Here is an 18254-nt window from a genome sequence, read left to right on the forward strand (position 1 = left end):
AAAAAGCGCTGACTACGACTGGTTAACATTCTCGTTAAAGCGGAAAGCGGATACATTGGCGATCTGGATTGCTCTCGAACGAACCTGCGAAGACTCACCAGTAACCAGGTATCTCGACAAGAATTTCAGGGATCGCTCACGCATGCATTGAAGCGAGTCGAGTCCATTTCTTGAACGTTTTCGGATGAGAATACGCTCCAAGACACTTTACTTATGCAACGGTAACCGCAGACGACAAGCGTTCCCCTGAGACGCACAGAGCAGGTGCGCACGCCATATCCCGCCTGTTTCGCTCATGAGGGTCCGGGGATTCACGCCGACTCCCGACAAGTGCGCCTCAACGTTCCCACGGAGTGCGGAACTTGTCACCCACATAGACCGCTGACGAACCGAGCTCCTCTTCGATACGCAAAAGCTGGTTGTATTTCGCCAAGCGCTCAGAACGACACGGTGCACCGCTCTTGATCTGGCCGGTGCCGAGGCCAACCGTCAAGTCCGCAATGAAACTATCCTCGGTCTCGCCGCTGCGGTGACTCACCATGACCCCCCAGCGCAGGTCTCGGCAGAAGCGATTCGCATCCATGGCCTCGGTGACGGTTCCAATTTGGTTCACTTTGAGCAGAAGGGCGTTGCAGGCGCGTTTCTCCGCCGCGACCTTGATCCGGTCGATATTCGTAACCAGGAGATCGTCACCAACGACTTGGATCTTCTCTCCGATTTGCTCCGTTAGCGCTGCGTATGCATCAAAGTCCTCTTCATGGAACGGATCCTCGACGGAGACCAGCGGGTACGTTCCGCAGAACGACTTGTAGAGCTGCACGAGCTCGTCCTTGCTTACCAGCATGGAACTCGCCCCTTCGGGATGCTTAAAGTCCAGATCGTATTTCTGTTTCTCCTCGTTCCAGAACTGGCTAGCTGCAGCATCCATGGCGATGCGGACCTGTTGCTGGTACCCAGCCGCTTCGATTGCCTGGCCCAACAACTTGAAGGCCTCGTGGGCGTCCTGGATATGCGGCGCAAAACCGCCCTCATCGCCCACTGCCGTCGAGTCGATGCCATAGTGCTTCTTGATGATGGATTTGAGGTTCTGGTACACTTCTGAGCCCATGCGCATGGCCTCTGCAAAGGAGTGCGCCCCCACGGGCATGATCATAAACTCTTGCATCGCGAGTCGGTTGCCAGCGTGCTCGCCGCCGTTGATTACGTTAAAGCTGGGCACAGGTAGTAGCATCGGCGGCTTCCCCGCCAGCTCATTAATATGTTTATACAGCGGTAACTGCTTCGCTGCAGCACCCGCGCGACTGACTGCCATCGAGACGCCCAGAATGGCGTTCGCTCCAAGCCGGCGTTTGAAGCCGCCCGGTGTCCCGTCGAGTGCGATCATGCGCTCGTCGATAGCTCGTTGTTCCGTGGGATCCATACCCTTCAACGCTTTTGCTATTTCTCCGTTCACATTAGCGATCGCTTTCGTTACGCCCTTCCCAAGGAAGCGAGACGGGTCACCGTCGCGAAGCTCGAGCGCCTCGTGTTTGCCAGTGGAGGCCCCGGACGGCACAGCTGCTCGGAAAAGGCCGAGCTCTGTAGTGACGTCCACTTCGATTGTGGGATTGCCACGTGAGTCAAAGATCTCTCGAGCACGCACAGACTGAATAGAAGAAGGCATTTTAATCAGAGCACGTCAGGGTTTCCAGCGGTATACCAATGTACTTTGGAGAATGGAAACTATACAGCGCATTGCGATCAGTTGCTGCCAGCATTCGATGGCTAGCGCGGCGTCGCAGCGCACGACGGCGATGGGCATCCAGAGGCGCAGCGCACTGCGCATCGATACCATCGACGGCAGTTGCGCGTATGCAGCTTGTGGTGCTTACGAAGCACGGCAAGCGATACGTTGTTTTCATAGCATGCGATGGATGGATATCGCGAGATATCCTAAGGGGTTTGCGTGCTGCTCGTGACCAGAGAAAGACGCCTGCTTTTTCGTATGAGCTTCGATGCATCGCTGACTCCGGATAAGTTTTCCCTTCTGGGAATAGGTGCGTAACGGATAGATGTATGTATGTATGTATGTATGTATGGACGGATGGATCCACTCGGCTGGCGACTGCTGAGCCTCGCTAGCCGGTTACGCTCGGCATGGCGTCGCTATTGAATGCGCTAGCTGCGGACGCTGTTGCGATCCCGAGCGTGCGGAGCTGCAGCGCCAGCGAGGCGCACAGTGCCGGCTCCGCAGATCGACGGGATTGCATCGGAAGCGACGCAGCATTCGTTTGCAGAAGCGCATGCGGTAGCTGTGAGTACGAGCAATGACCGCAAGAAGCAGCCAATCATGAGTGATGCCGAAGCTTCAGGCACATAGACGGCGTCGATGTCGTGGAGTCGAGCTGCGGATGCACACAGCAGCGAGTGCGTTGCCAGCATCGCACGCGTGCCATGTGTGCGTTGCGAGGGATCTGGGCACCACCGGGTCGCGAATGCGCAGGAGCAGCAACCGTGTCGCTCGCTCCGCTCCAGCGTCCTTGCGCACCTGCATCCGTGCAGCTTCATCGGTCAACCATATCGATCTAGTACGGTATCTCTCTGACCACCACCTGAAATGAACGGTGCCTGTCCAGTTGCGCTGCGCGTCAGGCGCATGCAAAGCCAGTGCATCTCGCGAAAACCTTGCATCCTCAAGCACTCAATGCCAACGCCGTGACACAGGCACGCAGGTGTCCCCAACTGCGCTGTGGATGCGCTCAGATGCCTCGGGCCGGAACGCATGGCCTCGACATGCACCGCACGCGCGGCACGCGTGAACACACGGCATGCGGGTGGATGCGTCGCTGGGTGCCAAATGTCGCATTTTGCTTGCATGGAGGTATGAACAAATTGATCCCTAAGTGTATATAAAGTACCCTGATCGCTGCCGATCCTTGGAGCCGCTCGGACCTGCAGGGGCAAATCATCCCTAAATGTCCGAACAAGGATTCATCAAACCAGCGTGTTGCTGCCGTCCACGACAGACGCTCCAAATTCTTTCGTGCGCTTTCGCCTGTGGAATCCCTGTAACCTGACGCTGAAGGGTTCATCCAGCCTGCCGTTCAGGTTCATGACAGACGCTGGCAGGTGTATCGACAATGATGACCTGGGTGACTTTATAGCGTCGCTGGAAGACTATCAAACAGCGATCCCGGACCCGCTCGTCCAACACTTTCTCAACAAAGCCGGGTTCCAAACGGACGATCCTCGCGTCATTCGACTGGTAGCGCTGGCTGCGCAAAAGTTCGTAGCAGATGTTGCACACGAGGCACTGACACAGCGCCGTATTCACCGCGAGTCGCAACACAAGGGCTCGAGCTCCACAGAGGATGACAAAGTTGTGCTCACCAAAGAGGACCTCAAGTGGGCGTTGCAGGAGTTTGGTATTCGACTGGCACGAACAGAGTACTTTGCGGATAATGTGAGCACCACCACTACCACCACTGCCACTGCTAGTGGTACTGGCGGTGGCGGCACTGCTGCTGGCGGTGGTGCCAGTGGCAGCTGAGTCCAGCACACGTGTCGGTTGGTATGGTCGCGGATTCAGTTGAGACGGGTCACCGGCACCAGTCCATGCAGTACATCCTGAATAAGCGTGATAAGACGCGCTACAAACGGACTGGTTCGCATGGTTTGAGCGGAACCCACGAAGACGAGCTTGCAGCGAGCGCGTGTCATGGCAACGTTCAGACGTCGCCAGTCGCGCAACACCTGACCAATACGTGCATTCGAGTTGCTGCGCACAAGCGAAACAAGGAGCACATCCTTATCCCGCCCTTGGAACTGATCTATGGTGCGGCACTCGGGCAGCGTGCCGGCATTGCGGATTCGCTGACCTTGGTGAAACTGATTCTGAATTAGACTAACCTGAGCGCGCAGCGGCGACGTAATGCCAATATGCTGCCGCTCGATGCCCATGTCATCCAGCGCCTCTACGATACGAACGATGATACTGGCTTCGAAATAGTTGCAAATGCTCTCCTGGCCGCAGCGAAACTCGCGGGCCCGGTCCTGTGCGGCGTCCGTATTCAGGAAGAGTACCCGCTTTCGAGGATCCAGCACGTGCACCAACCAGTCCGGCGTCGGCGAGACATAGCGCAAGCCCTGTTGCCGATTGGTCAGGTGTTGCTCGGCGGTTGCTTGATCACCACACACCAAGCTACCATTGTAGACGAGAGCATTGCTCAAGAGCATGATATCAGCAGCCATGCGGTACTGCCGATGGAGTACGACCACTGCTTCTGGATGCGCTGCACACAAACGAGTAAAGAGCGACTCGTCTGCACCCTGGGCTTGCGCGAGCGGATCACGTGCCAAGGGCGGCAGTTGTTTGTCATCACCAACGAGCACAAAAGCTTTCTGAGCGAAACGGAGCGGCCCCAGAACGACAGGCTGTGCGATTTGTGAAGCCTCGTCCACGATCACGTAATCGAACTTGCGCCGGCGATAGAAGACCGGATGACTTGCACCCAAGCAGGTTGTAGCGACAATGGCTGCCTCTTCGAACCGGGCGCTGAAAGCGTCCAAAGACGGTAACAGCGGACTAGGCGCGGGCTCTGCGGACGTATCCGGCATCTGCTCTGTGCATAGCATATATGGCCAGAGCTGTGGATCGACATGGGTGCGATTCCCGAGTCGCACGAACTTGTGGACATTGTGCTCGACAAGTCGACGGAGCACATTGTCTACAGCAGAGTGCGTGTGACTTGCCAGCAGAACGCTGCACCCTGCATCGACAAGCAGCGCAACGAGGCATGCCACCGTGGCGGTCTTACCGGTCCCGGGCATTCCCAGAAGGAGCACGTAATCCTGAGACCGCAAAACGCGCTCGATCGCTCTTTTTTGGTCTTCATTCAAGTCTGCGGCAAAGCGCTCCATGTGCAACAAAGCAGATGATGACGGACACTGCGAATGTTCCGCACCAGGGGACAATGTAAAACGCGGTGCCTCAAGATCGATCACGAGACGTCGGAGTCGCTCCGCTTCGGGATAGAGGAGCGCCTCGAGGTTTCCGTACATGGTGCTGAAGCCCGCCGACAACTCCTCTCGATCTACACGCCAACGAACGGTGCTTGCTGGTATACATTCGACCAGGGGATGACGCTGGAGCCACTTAGAGCAGTCTCGCTCGAGATCGATCTCGATTTCGCCAGTTAATGGTTGCACTTGCGCTACAAAACCACCAGCTATGGCGGTCTCCTGGCGAAGTGGGTCCCAGACGTCCGCCGAGGGCGCCGCGGAAACGTCACCGCCGTCGGGCAGGGCACGCGGTGGTCGCCTCCAGTACAACGAGACAAGCACATAATCGCCGGTGAGCAGATCCCATCGAGCGCCTTGCATCGCCTCGAGGTGGAGGTCGTCAGACTCGGGGCACTGGCGCCACGCGGGCGATGCAGTCGAACCGCCGCACTTGTCCGATGCGCTTTCCACGACGATACGGAAACGATGCCGATAACAGTCTACAAAGCGCCCAGTGCCTAGACCGTTGGTTTTTTCGACCTGGACCAACTCGAGCTCGCCAACACAGCGTCCAAGTTGCGATCGTTCTGTCGGCGACAAGAGCCACACTTCCTCACGGTTGGCGACGGCGGCCTCTTCTTCGAGCCGCGTGATGGCGAGCCAGTGTCGATAGTAGGCAACATGCTGGTTGGAGAGTCCATCGGCCATTTCCCGGAAGACTGCTGGAATCGCACTCGAATGTGCTTCTCCAGAATCGATCACTCGGTGGTAGAGCGCGCAAGCATCGCGAACATAACAGAACGAACAGAGATTCTCTTGATGCTGCAGAGGAGGCGGCAGATGCAGCCAACTGCGTCCAACCGCGTCCAGTGGGTCCTCCTGCTCTGCAGCACTCGCAGAAGCTCTTCGGAATCTCAAATAATGAGCGAGTTTGTTTCTCGTCATGAGGATACCTATAAGCTCCGCTCGTACCATGGGTATCAAATGAAGAGACATGGTAAGTTGGCCATGCTCCCGATGCGCGAGTCGACTGCCAGCTCCGCAGTTGGATCCTGTTTGGTTGTTTTGCAGGTACAGCAGTATCGTCGCCTGCACAGAGGTTCCGTAACGCTCACTCAACAATAGCGCATATAGAATGAGTTGAGCTCTGTGAGCGATTCCACTGAAACCCTCCTGGCGTCCGGTTTTCAATTCCAGGCAGGTAATCGGCAGCGTCTGACCCGAGCGATCACGATCCAGCAACTCAGCAGCGACGGTGACGTCGATGCTGCCCTTGAGGCCGAAAATGGGACTCCAGATGCTCTCTTCGATGTCATAGAGCTTCTGAATGCGCATACTGTCGACGCCGCTCAAGTTGCATTGTCCTCTGACCTGGAGATGCACCCCGTGCTGCTCGCAGCAAAGGTGCTGTACATGGAGCGCGAGATCGGGCACGCTTTCGCGCAGATAGGAGAGCAGCTCGTCTTCGGACTCACCGAGTGCGTACAGTTCCGCATAGTAGCGACGAACTAACTGACACAAGTCTTCTTCGGACACTGTTGGCTTCGTCTCAGCGGAATGAATGCAGCACCAGAGGAGCTGCTGAAAAAGCTGATGGAGCAACGTTCCCCGCAGCGCTGCGCGAGTTGTTCGTGGCTGATGGATGCTGTAACGATTACGTTCGCCCAGGACGACCCTACGGAGGCACGAGAAGGCGTTCGCTACACTCGTTCCGCTCACAAGAACGTCTGGGTGGAGAATGCAAAGATTCTCCTCGGCGCTCACGATGAACGGATGCCCTGGAACATCGTTTTGAGCAGCCGCTCCCGAACAGCGTGCTTGAAATGGAGCGTACTCGCCAGCTGCGGTACAGCGCACGAGCCGAATCGTATCGCCTTGTTGAACATTCAGTTCGGACCATGAATCCTGCAGGACGACAATAAAGGACGCTGAGGGATGCGTTCTTGGTTCGGGATCCGAAACTGACGTGCCAAAGTGATCGCCCGCCCCGCAGGGTCGCACCAAAAGCGTCTGACTCGGTTTGCCATTAGCAGCACAGCTACGATCCACCGAGACGACCGTCAATCGCGGACTTGCTGCTTCCCGTGGACCAACCTTGCTGCGTAGCTGCCCCGTGCTCTCTGTAGAGCGCTCAGTATATAACTGGAAAAGATCCAGCATCGCCTCATCCTCTACTTCTAGATTATATGCATGCGCAGCATCCAGCGTATCTATACAAGTCAAACGGGTTTCCGTCGGAGCGTTCACTCCAGGTTGATTGCCTTCGAGCAGCACCGTCACCGCTCGAGATGCGCGTTGTACAAGACGGCGCCGCACTTCCGTAAAGGGCGTTTTCGGCGATATTGTTGTTGCCACTGGTGTGTTTTCCAGACCCGAAGAACGACGCCGAGAACGTAGTCGACGCCAAATCTCGAACGTCTGACTGTCCGGGGAGAAGCCCTCAGCCGAGACCGGCGTACCGTCAGCGTTAGTGCCACGGCCTTGTCCCGAGACTTCGGGACATTCGGAGCTCGCACGCCGTCTGAGATTCTCATGTGGTGTCTTTTCGGTCTCCAGAGTTGTACGGGTCAGCGTGCGGGAACCAACGCCGGGAGACACGCGGCAAACACGTCGGGAGGCGCTGTTCCAGACGATGCACTGGCTTGCTTGTTCAACGGATGCACCATCGTCCACTTCGTCCTGAGGATCCTGCTCGATCGGCAGCAAACTTCTCACGCGAGTGGCTGCCGGCGTCTTCAGTGGAAGCGCTTCCGGGTCTCCCGTGCAGCTTCCCTGAGTTGCAACGTCCGGCTGCTTGTTCAGGAGACCCTGTTCTTCACGCCCATCGTTGATGGCGTATTCTTGCATAAACAATTTGCCTGGATACTTTGTCGCTTGAGTTTCAGGATCTTTTGGTTTGCACGATGTGGAGTCGTCGATCTCCGCCGTTCGTGAATAGCAGTGATTCCGAGGTTCACCGCAAGCGATCACTGCATCTTCCCGGGCGTTTCGCTCAGATGCTTTCTCAACAGTCTCACGGAGTTGCACTGTCCGTGACGTATCCGATCGTGGATCTGTGGAAAACTTTCGAGGGAACTCAATCCGTGTAGCGCTTGGGCGAGATGCAGCGCCCGCCTCTTCGATGCTGTGTCTTCTGCCGCCTACTGCGACTTTCTGGTGATCTCGTTGTAAACTGCGTCCGACTTGATAATCAACGGTACCGCTTGTATGATCAATGGATTCGGGTTCACGGGAACGTTTCCGTTGCCGCTGAATAAAGCGCTCCATAGGCAGGCAGCGGTCTGAAGTGCCCGCTGCGAGGCGGGAACGACAGCTTCCCGCACATTGCCTCGTAGACGGGCAAGCATCGGCTGCATTCGCGTGGGCGATTCAAATCACCATATGCGAAAATGATGCAATTTCTAGTACAAGATTGCCTTTTCCTTCGGTGAGCGTTCGCTGCAGCTGCTGTACACAAAAATCACGTAGCCTGTCAGGAGTGCGGGTTACGCTTTTGCTGTACCATCGATGCACCTAGACGGACGCTCTTGGATGGACGAATACTGAGGGTATTGAAGCTGGAACTGAGACGCTTTTGATGATCTGCACATGTTCCACTATCTCGAGCGCAGACACCGCCCAAACAACATCGATGTATCAAAGCGAGAGGCGCTCATGTGGCTGATCAATCCTTTCTCCGATACCTCCTGAGCATTTTCCTGAGATGCAAGAACGATGTACTGGAGCGGGCTCAATGGGTGTCAACCAGCTGCACAACAGAAGCGAGAAGAGCAACGTTATCCTGGGTGCTTCAACGGACCACGAGCAAGGTACCGGAGTCGCTTCGGGCTAACGCGGGATGTTCGGGCGACGGAGGCAAGGAGGTCCCTCGATCGTATCATTGACCGAAATGAATAGAGGTGCGCAGGCCGTGACAGAATATGATGCGGGATTTCTGAGCAGTCATCCGCCCGTTCCGAAACAACTCGGCGGGATGTGGCAGGGATCCTGGAACCGGCCTCGAACTCGGGCTCGTTTTTACCTCCTACTTCGGTTTCCACCTCAACTTTGGAAACATTCTCGGTCGAAGTTTCGCACGACATCTAGAAGGATGTTCGCGGTTGCATTTGGAACAAGCGACTTACCCTCCTATATGTTTAGGGAGCGGATACGAAGCTGTTGAAAGAGTGGTTCGTGGATTACATACCCAGGTGTTGGGGGTAGCTTCACGCGTCCAACAGCGTAACCGTCGCTTTCGAATCGATATCAACTGTTCTACTGCTGATACTAGTGGATGGTGCGCGTGAGTCGACGAAGCATCTCTGGAGTACCGCAGCGCTATTCTTATTCCCTTACGCGCTACGACTCGATAGGTTTCGCATCATGGAATATTTGCGGGATAGCCGCGGTGTTGAACGACGAGATATCGAATTACCAGTACAGTAATGAAGAACTGATACAAGTCGAGGACGCTACATTAGCGAAAGAGACCCAACCAGATACGGAGAAGGAGGCACAGAAGCCTCATGATTCACCTAGAAGCAAAATAATCAGAGAAAGTAGCTCATGAAACAGCCCGAAGAAGAAGACCAGCAAGAAAAAACAGAAGAATAGAAAGAAGAACTCGCAATCGAGCTCATCACGAGTGATCCCCCGAAGGAGCACCCAAGCGGGAACTCAAGAAAGCTGTCACCAAACTCAGTTACCTACTCACAGCGCTGTAGATCCGACAAGCCGTGCATCCAAGTCTTTAGACCATTTCGGACGCGTGTTTGTGGATGGGAATCAGAAGATTGGTAGAGAACTGGGACTGCTTGCACCAGAACGCAACAGTAGCAAACCGCAGTACCCGAAACGACGTAAAAAAGCACAGATTGATGAATGCCATCAATTCGACAACGTCGTCACCCGCACCGCCATGCGATCCAAAGCCGGAGACAAGAAAGCAAGTGCAGCCCTACCGGCGCTAACGGCGCAACATGAAGAAGCTATCAAAAGAAGCAAGAATCCCTGTAGGGAAGACAAACGAACGGATACAAGCCGCAGAGACGCATATCTGGCCAAATCTGTGCTAGAGAGCACCAACCAAGATGAGACCTGGCGCTACGTCCGAACAAGACCTCATCCACCAAATCAGTGCGTGTCCATCACACCAATCTACCATAAAGGAGAGCTGAAGATAGAAAGTCCCTCAGTGAATGGGGCCTGGACGGACCATTACACAGAGCTGTGTGCGGACCTCTCTTGATACTGTCAAGACCCAAACTAAGACAACTTGACTCGCTAGAGAGAAAGGACGACCCAATCTTTTGGCCCGAAATATGTGAGATTGTACGAAGCTCAAGCAACCACAAAACACCTGGCATTGACGGTATCCCTGCGCAGTGGATCAAACTGGTGATCCCAAAAGACGGGACAACAGGGACACCATCGATACCAGATGAACCTGACACAGTCTTAGGCAAACACTTTCTGGAGTGCATCCAACGCATCTTCGAAGAAGCGTACATCCCAGAGGTACGGAACGCTGCCGAGGTCGTAACCATCATGAAACTGGATCCTCAAACATACATGAACAACTACCGGCCTATTAGCCTCATCCCGTCAATCATGAAGCTACTTTGCGCTATCCTCACGAACCGGATCCAGAGGGACCTCCAGGAGCGCAAGTTCTTCGCCCCAGAACAGGCTGGATTTCTATGCTGCGAACCGGATGAGCGCACGGGTCCAGCGCTTCGTCCATCTACCCACTGGTGGATACCGAGCAAAAGCCCGCGTCGCGAACCGACAACGCATGACATACACCATCACGAAGGAGAGGGGCGGCCCCCAGGATTCATCCTGACTCCCAATATTCCCCAGCGCGTCGTGCGTCAAGGGCAAGTCGGCATACGCTGACTCGCTACCCACAAAGCGACGACGACACCGGACTCTACATTGCGTGAACATCGCCTCGAGCCGACGCCCTTTGTGATATAGCAAAGCCGTTCTGTCTCGGTGCTACATTCGCACCGGCGCTACGTGCGCTATCTCTGACGCTCGATAGAACATACGAAACGACTAGTACATACGAGAAGAAGTACGCGGTATGGGACTCGGGCGTGGAACGATAGATGCTTCACCGAGCGCTGGTATCAAGCGCCTAGTCTCTGGGAACGCATGCCTGCGCGAAAGCGTTTCGCCAAATTAAAAATCGGATTCCAGCACCTGAGCGGGTCCCGAGATGGAGGCTGCGCTGCAGCTCGAGTTTCTTGTCGCTTTTTGAGTAACGGAAACGAGTTTCACTTTTTTGACGTAGATGAGAAATGCAAGAAACGTCCAGTGAAGACATCGGTGCCCTTGGAAAGCTACTGGAGAACCCGAGCCCAGAGAGAGGCGGTGAAACAGGTGTCAGCGCTCTTGGGGCCAACGCGAAGCAGCACGTTTCCGTAGGCTCTACAGCGGAGTTTGACCGAGCGGGTACGAGCGCCAACAGTACACATGTATCGAAAGAAGAATCTTCAAGTCGAGTTTTAGGCGGATTTTTTGATATACACCAGAGAGAGCCACCACCCGTTTCGCGTTGGCCGTGGTCAGCGACACACGGGAGCGCAAGCGGTTCTCAGTCGACGTGCCCCGGCAGTGATGAAACCAAAAACGGGGGAGAAGTAGCGCGTGACGCCAAAGAGGCCATGCAGTCGCGTACCTATACGTCTCTTGGTGGAGCTACTCGCGAGGTATTGCGTGGTTCTGGTTACGGGGCGCCTGTGAAGGACCCACTGGCTCATGATGACAACGACAGAAGCAGCCAAGGCATTGGCTATGTAAGTAGCACGAAATGGAGAGGTTTATCAAATCAGGGTACACCTCTGTCAATGGACTACGGTGCCAGGGAAACGAGCAGCGTGCAGCGCATCACGAGCGACCTCAAACACCTAGCATTGTCGGCACTGAATGGATCACCGCTTGGCTTTGCGGATTCCCCGGAAGGCAACGCCATGTCCAGTATGGACGTGAGCGATCTGCTTTCAGTCTGCAAGCACGAGTCTTTCCAGCCGCGATCAATGGTCATCGAGCAGCAAGTCGCGCAAACGCCGCAGCGACGTGAGTCGGTGAGCTACCACATGGACCTCGCTGTGGATGAAAGCTCTGGTTTGCAACGTGACAGGTTCGTGCAGGCACTGGGTTCGGGACACAGCACCGCACCGGGCAAGGAACTGGACCCTGTTGTGGTTCAAAGCTTCGGAGCGGAGCCAGGGACGCACGACGCCACCGAGCGACTTGGGAAAGGCACTAGGTCCGAGCGCATTTCCACAGCTTTCGCAGAATCTTTGCCAATGCCCGCGTCTCGCCCAGAGACGGACACTCTCTTGCACCGGTATGATCGTACTGATGAGAAGGCCGCCGATGCACGAGAATGGATCAGAGCAAACCGATCACCGATTACAGACCAGGGCTCGCTCTCAGTTTCTCAGTCTGTCTATCAGCATGGAAACATTCCCCGTGGTACGCGTTCAGAGGCGGCAGACGACGCTTTGAATGGGTCAGCAGCGACGCAACTGCGCAGCGATGCATTTCACTCGAGTTCCCGTGTATGGGGATCTGCGCAACCCGAATATCCCGGTGTCGAGCAGCGTGTCCACGAGGTGGTCCATATATCCCGGCGACTTTCAGCGCTCGACAAGACGCGCAGTACTTGGAGTGAAGAGACGTCCCGCGGTCCACGTGTGCCCGCCGGCGATCCCGATTCATTTCGTCAGGAGGCCGCGAGACTTGTTGAAAGAATTCGCCAGCTCGAAGGTGATTTACATCGTTCATCAAAGGAGCATCCGCGAGCAAATCCAGTGCGGGGCTCGGTCGCGCCTCCAGAGCGCCGCCGCTGCACCCCCGAAACGCTTCCCGTTGGAGCTATAGAGTCGAGAGCGCCTGATGTGCCAGCATCAAGTTCAGCGCATGTGGACGACGGTTTGGCCGTCGACCACCGTAGCACCGGAGCAGAGCACGTCGCATCTGGTGGCGTCTTTCGGGAGACTGGAATCGGAGCCCGACGAGATCTTGATTCTACGGCACGTGAGCGTTTCCGAGAAACGCCTTCGCATGTACCTAATGCATTGCTCTCTGGGGAACGTCCACTGGACGAGCAGGGGCTGCTCGAAGCGCATGAGCTGCGGCGCTCACCGACGCTGTCAACAGTAGATTCGACCCCAGTCAGCGTATCGCCGCTTCACACGCCGGTTGCGCGGCAAAGCTCCATAGAGCGCCGATCGCTAGCAGCCTCGGACCATGCAAGTTGGTCGCAACCCGCACCTGACCACTCGGAACGGCACCATACACATGTTCAGACGAGTGGTCAAGAAGCTTTTAGCGAATTGCCACGAGCAACACTACGTCAACGGCTAGAAATCACCCTACGGCAACTTGGTGAACTGCAGGCTGTCGTAGACCAGCAGTTTGAAGTAATCGCTCGACTAGACGAAGAAAGGAGCGCCTTACAAGAGCGGCTCGCAGACACCACCGCGCCCTCAACGCCCATGCGTACGGCGAGTACGCAAACCGAATACTCCAAGCTCACAGCGTCATCGGATGATGATGATGATGAACAACCACCAACAGCCGTGTACTGGCAACGCAAGTACGAGCAAGCCTGTCGCGAATACCGCTTCTATGCTTCCCAAAAATCACAGGCGCTTCGTATTGCACAGCTCCGAAACGCGAAACTCGAACGCCTCGTCGAACGCCTCCAAAAGCAGCTTCACGAGGCCGAAGCCGACATCACCGTCGCCAGGGAACGCTTGACGAGGCTGCGACGAGAGCACCAGCGTTTGCGGACCTGGGTCCTGGAGAACGGCCTCACTTTGAGTCCCCTGCAAAAGCTAGAGCGTGAAAGCCCTAGTCCGTGATCACCGAGCACACCTCCCGTCGTTGACAGTACCCGGACGCGGCCAGGTGCCGGCCGCAGCAACGAAGCCGCGTTCCGCAGCACTATGAGCGCAGTACAGCGCTCGCGATGGAGAACTGCCTCACCGTTTCATCCAGTATCGTAAATATCGCCGAGGGGAGTTTAAGCACCCCGGGGGCACTCGAGCTCACTTGCCAACGCGCTCCGCTTCCAGTCGCCGGTCTCGCTCGTACAAGAGTCGATCCCAGCGATCCTGACCGACTCGTCGACGCTCACCGGTCGCAAGCCGGTGAAAAACACCTTGCAACAAACCCATGGACGCCACGGCAACGGTGACGATAACTAGAGAAGGCACGACTTCTGCCCACGCCATGCTTGCGAGTCGAATACGCCGTAACGTGCAGAGAGGCATCGGGCTCGCCTCGCCTCGCCTCGCTTTCATGGGTGGCGGCACACGCGTGAGCAATCGCGCACTCGTGCAAACACTCGCCGAATAGTCTTATTTCTGGACTTTATGGACAAGGATGCGGCGGGCGATGCGTCGATTGCGGAAGCGATCGACCGTTCTCGTGTATTGTTGATGCCGGGGGCGCTGCTCGACACCTAGGTCCGTTCTTTGAACACGAATCCCAGGAGATTCTCGATGAAGCAATTGCTACTCGCTTCCAGGAGCGAATCCAGCATGCCACAAGATGCCTTCGCGTTCCACATCATATCCACCTCCAGTCATCCGCGCCCTCGGGGATTTGCGTCCGTTCACACACACACGATCCCTCCTATGCCTAGTACCTGGTGTGCGCGCCCTCTACGACGCTTTCCGCGCTTCTGCGGACGCAGTACCAATACAGAACAGCTTCCCGTACCTGGATTCATGTCCAAACAAGAGATCATATGCGTTCCGTGCTGGAGCAACAGCAGCACGTGCCGTACACGCACACACGCACAGACGCACTAGTGCTGGGACACGCACATTTTTTTAACTGACAAGACGTATACTCAGGCCAGCGTTCTCCGTTATACGCTTTTTCTTTTGCACATTTTTTAACTGACAAGACGTATACTCAGGACAGCGTTCTCCGTTATGCGCTTTTTCTTTTGCACATTTTTTTAATTGACAAGACGTATACTCAGGCCAGCGTTCTCCGTTATACGCTTTTTCTTTTCTTACTTTTGTTTTTCAGTGCGCGTTGAAGTACCTCCATCCATGGGACACGCACAGGCTGGCGCATCGCCCGCGCCAGCGCTCGCAGACACGCCGATCGCTCGCCACTCGACGGTGCAGATCGATGCCGCGGCACGCGCACAGCGCCATCCATGGAACGAACGCTGCGCACATTGCGCTAAGCAGCGCTGGTACAGGTGCGTCTCTCCGTGGTCGGCGAAACAGGTGCCCGCCAGGGACGGTGGCACTTAGACTTGCTGGGATCGATTAAGGGTGTATTTTGTAGCTACATTTGGACTCGTCTGCACCGGAAGGGTGTCCAGGTAAACGGAAAAATATGCCAGGAGAAGCGACCTCTACAAGGCAACCTGGACGAGAGCTGCGAATGAATCACGTGAACAACTTGACAATGTACGAACGCCGGAACTGGCCGCGGATAGTTCAGGACATTGAGGAAACGCTGCGTCAGTGTCCGTCTCTGCTTCCGGCTATCGCTGTGCGTCGCTTTGAGGACGGACGGGAACAGCGATTGGTGGTTTTGCGAGGGACGGTACCCATATTCTATCGTGGTGTCCAGTATAATATTCCGATGGACTTTTGGTTGCCGGCGGCGTATCCAGCAGAGCCACCTGTGCTCTATGTAGTTCCGACGAGGCACATGCAGATTGTGCCCATGCATCCGCACGTTGGTAGTACGGGTCGGGTGTACTTGCCTGGCCTAGTGACATGGAATGCGAGCGAAAGTCGCTTGCACTTTATTGTTGCGGAAGTGAGTTCAAACTTTAGTAGGCGTCCGCCGGTTTACTCCATTCATCCGCGCAACACGCATGCGACGCAACAGAGTCGTCCTGCGGGAACTGGCGAGGCAGCGACTCCTGGGCATGCTCCGACTGCTGCGACTGATGCAGCGACGGGGGCAACACAGCATCCCGGCCGCACCGTCCTTCGTCAGCGAATACTCGAGCGAGCGCGACGGCGTTTCAGGGACGAATTCAGGCGAATAGCGGAGCTACAGCAAGCTTTAGAACAGGAGGTGGCAGCTGCGGCGCAACTTCACGACGACCAGGGAGCGATGAGAAGCACAACGCCCCCCGAAGATATGGCAATCATTCAGGAGCATGCACGTGTATCCCAAGAGCTCCAGGCGGTTCGAGAAGAAGTCGAAGCGCAGGAGGAATGGATAGATGCTCACCGGGAATTAGAAAGCGACCCGGATCTCGAGACAATCCTTGCATCAACGGACGCTCACACCAATATGGTGACTGAGGCGCGAGCATCGGAACTCGCCATCCAAGATACACTGCAGCTTCTAGAAGATGCACTGCGCCGGGGGCAAATCGATATTGATAATTTTCTGCGACTCGTTCGGGAGCTTGCCTATCGACGCTTTTTCATCTGTCGTCATCTGCGAACGCTGGATGGCAACACGTGATCCTCGTCGGTATCGGAGGCTGCACTGGAAACAGGTGGCTAGCCCCATCGATGCAGATCGCAACTTGCAGCGGTTCTTGTCGGGGAGAGTGTTCGCTCGGTGCAGGTGCCCCGATCAATGCACACCGCCAGTCACCCGGACGAAGGCCTGATACCACGACATGTATCCATGGTGCATCGCATTTGTACCTGACGTGGACCGTCCTGCCGCCGTGGCGACATGAAAAGCATAACGGAGAAGGATGTCGTGCATGAACATCGCTGCAGCGGGTGACGATGTATCTATGGCAACATGAAAAGCATAACGGAGAAGGATGTCGTGCATGAACATCGCTGCAGCGGATAACGATTCGTTTGGCGCTCTGGGAAAGAGATCTCGCTCGCCGGTCGTTCGGGTTCAGAGAATGGACGGTACCCTCGTTCAGGGTCTTCCGTCCGATGCAAGTCGCTTCTGTGGCATCTTGTCGAAGCGCACTCGCAGCGTACCCGACGGAGGCGTCATTGGTCAACGGCAACAATGCGCACCACGCATTCGAGAACGTCAATGCATCGGGGTCCCGTACCAGCAGTATCTCAGCGCCGCAGACTGCCTGGGTACACTTTGTCGCTCCAGTGCCATGGATCTGCAGCACAATGACATTATCCGAGAGACAGGGCCGCTTCGTCTGCCTATCAAGGATCTGGATGCTGCCGTTTTCATGGTGAACACGATCGCATATTGTGATCTGTCACCGAAGCGGTAGTAGAGTCCAACGCCTCCAGCGCATGTTCGCCTGTGTGCGAGGTAAGCATCTCGATGCTGAGGACGCCACATATTGCGCTGGTGGTTATCATGCTTATGCATTGATGCACAGTAAACATTCTCTCTGTGAACTCGTGTACAATGATGCGGTGATTGGCGTTTCCCCCATCTATCGAGTTAGTTAGCTGCACTGCGCTGTCCAGTGCACCACCATCCTCTCGGATCAACGCTTAGAGTCGTCTTTCGAAGGACACCGCTGCTCGCCCAACGGTCGGTTTTCAAGTCAACTTGCACAGAGTATTCACTTTAAACTGTTTGCATCAACCAGAGATGACGTTATGGGTAGCGCGCGACCGTGCCAATGCAACAGCAAGCGTCACCAGCGATGTGGCCTGCGCACCACTGCGTCCACAGAAGAGACGCAATCAACTGGTTTCGAAACGATCCAAACCGACTCGGTGCTGGAACGCATCGTCTTTACTTTGATCTGGATACCCCGACGACGAGAACGTATGTCTGTGCAGCATGGTACAGTGTTCGCCTACAATTTCAAACCAGACGGTACAGTGAATGCTAGAGAATGATCGGACACCAGGAGTGTTTAAAAATAACGCAGAAGACTCGTTCTTGGTGTGTATGGACGGCTATCCAGCATCTCTGGATCCCTCAGCCGCACCCTGCAAGTGCACTGCTTCAGGTGAGCAAGCCGTGGCCTCTCTCTCTGTCTCTCTGCTGGCCACTGAGCGATTCCCCATCACAAGTCCGCAGCGATTCAGCATATCACGCCCGTACACGGCACTAAAGTACTCACTGAACGATTCGTTCGATGCATAACCGTTGCACGATTTGGAATCAAACGACCCATTTCCGAATGTTGATCGAGGTGTTCTGATATCGGTGCAGAAACTGCCTGCGTGTATGGACGGTGGCGAGAATCACACGATATCACGCCGATTCCTGTCGTTTTCCTCGTTATCCAGCGTTCGTTCACCTTACTCTACACCATCCCGTGCATTCAGCTCTATTTCACACGTTCATTCACTACCTACTTCAACGTGCACTTGTACTCATTCTGCGTCCAT

At 55.6% G+C, this 18254-nt stretch overlaps 6 protein-coding genes across 6 annotated transcripts, besides 1 other annotated feature; 3 read left to right on the plus strand and 3 right to left on the minus strand.

Annotated features, from left to right (window-relative positions):
• Nucleotides 1–337: 337 nt before the first annotated feature.
• CYME_CMK131C (enolase) lies at nucleotides 338–1663 on the minus strand (the record flags this gene model as incomplete). The annotated part of the gene is made up of 1 exon (XM_005536488.1): nucleotides 338–1663. One exon carries the CDS (start codon nucleotides 1661–1663, stop codon nucleotides 338–340), a length of 1326 nt encoding a protein of 441 aa, XP_005536545.1.
• Nucleotides 349–857: a sequence feature (possible transcribed region).
• A 1428-nt stretch (nucleotides 1664–3091) lies between the features above and the next one.
• CYME_CMK132C (probable transcription initiation factor TFIID, subunit TAF10) lies at nucleotides 3092–3529 on the plus strand (the record flags this gene model as incomplete). The annotated part of the gene is made up of 1 exon (XM_005536489.1): nucleotides 3092–3529. The coding sequence occupies one exon, from the start codon at nucleotides 3092–3094 to the stop codon at nucleotides 3527–3529; it is 438 nt and encodes a 145-aa protein (XP_005536546.1).
• A 35-nt stretch (nucleotides 3530–3564) lies between these two features.
• On the minus strand, nucleotides 3565–8247 carry CYME_CMK133C (hypothetical protein, conserved; the record flags this gene model as incomplete). The annotated part of the gene is made up of 1 exon (XM_005536490.1): nucleotides 3565–8247. The coding sequence occupies one exon, from the start codon at nucleotides 8245–8247 to the stop codon at nucleotides 3565–3567; it is 4683 nt and encodes a 1560-aa protein (XP_005536547.1).
• A 3017-nt stretch (nucleotides 8248–11264) lies between these two features.
• On the plus strand, nucleotides 11265–13838 carry CYME_CMK134C (hypothetical protein; the record flags this gene model as incomplete). The annotated part of the gene is made up of 1 exon (XM_005536491.1): nucleotides 11265–13838. One exon carries the CDS (start codon nucleotides 11265–11267, stop codon nucleotides 13836–13838), a length of 2574 nt encoding a protein of 857 aa, XP_005536548.1.
• A 186-nt stretch (nucleotides 13839–14024) lies between these two features.
• CYME_CMK135C (similar to NADH dehydrogenase I alpha subcomplex 1) lies at nucleotides 14025–14210 on the minus strand (the record flags this gene model as incomplete). The annotated part of the gene is made up of 1 exon (XM_005536492.1): nucleotides 14025–14210. One exon carries the CDS (start codon nucleotides 14208–14210, stop codon nucleotides 14025–14027), a length of 186 nt encoding a protein of 61 aa, XP_005536549.1.
• A 1126-nt stretch (nucleotides 14211–15336) lies between these two features.
• On the plus strand, nucleotides 15337–16431 carry CYME_CMK136C (similar to vacuolar sorting protein/ubiquitin receptor VPS23; the record flags this gene model as incomplete). The annotated part of the gene is made up of 1 exon (XM_005536493.1): nucleotides 15337–16431. One exon carries the CDS (start codon nucleotides 15337–15339, stop codon nucleotides 16429–16431), a length of 1095 nt encoding a protein of 364 aa, XP_005536550.1.
• Between the last annotated feature and the right edge of the window lie 1823 nt (nucleotides 16432–18254).

Source organism: Cyanidioschyzon merolae, chromosome 11, assembly GCF_000091205.1.
Source record: "Cyanidioschyzon merolae strain 10D DNA, chromosome 11, complete genome".
NCBI lineage: Eukaryota > Rhodophyta > Bangiophyceae > Cyanidiales > Cyanidiaceae > Cyanidioschyzon > Cyanidioschyzon merolae.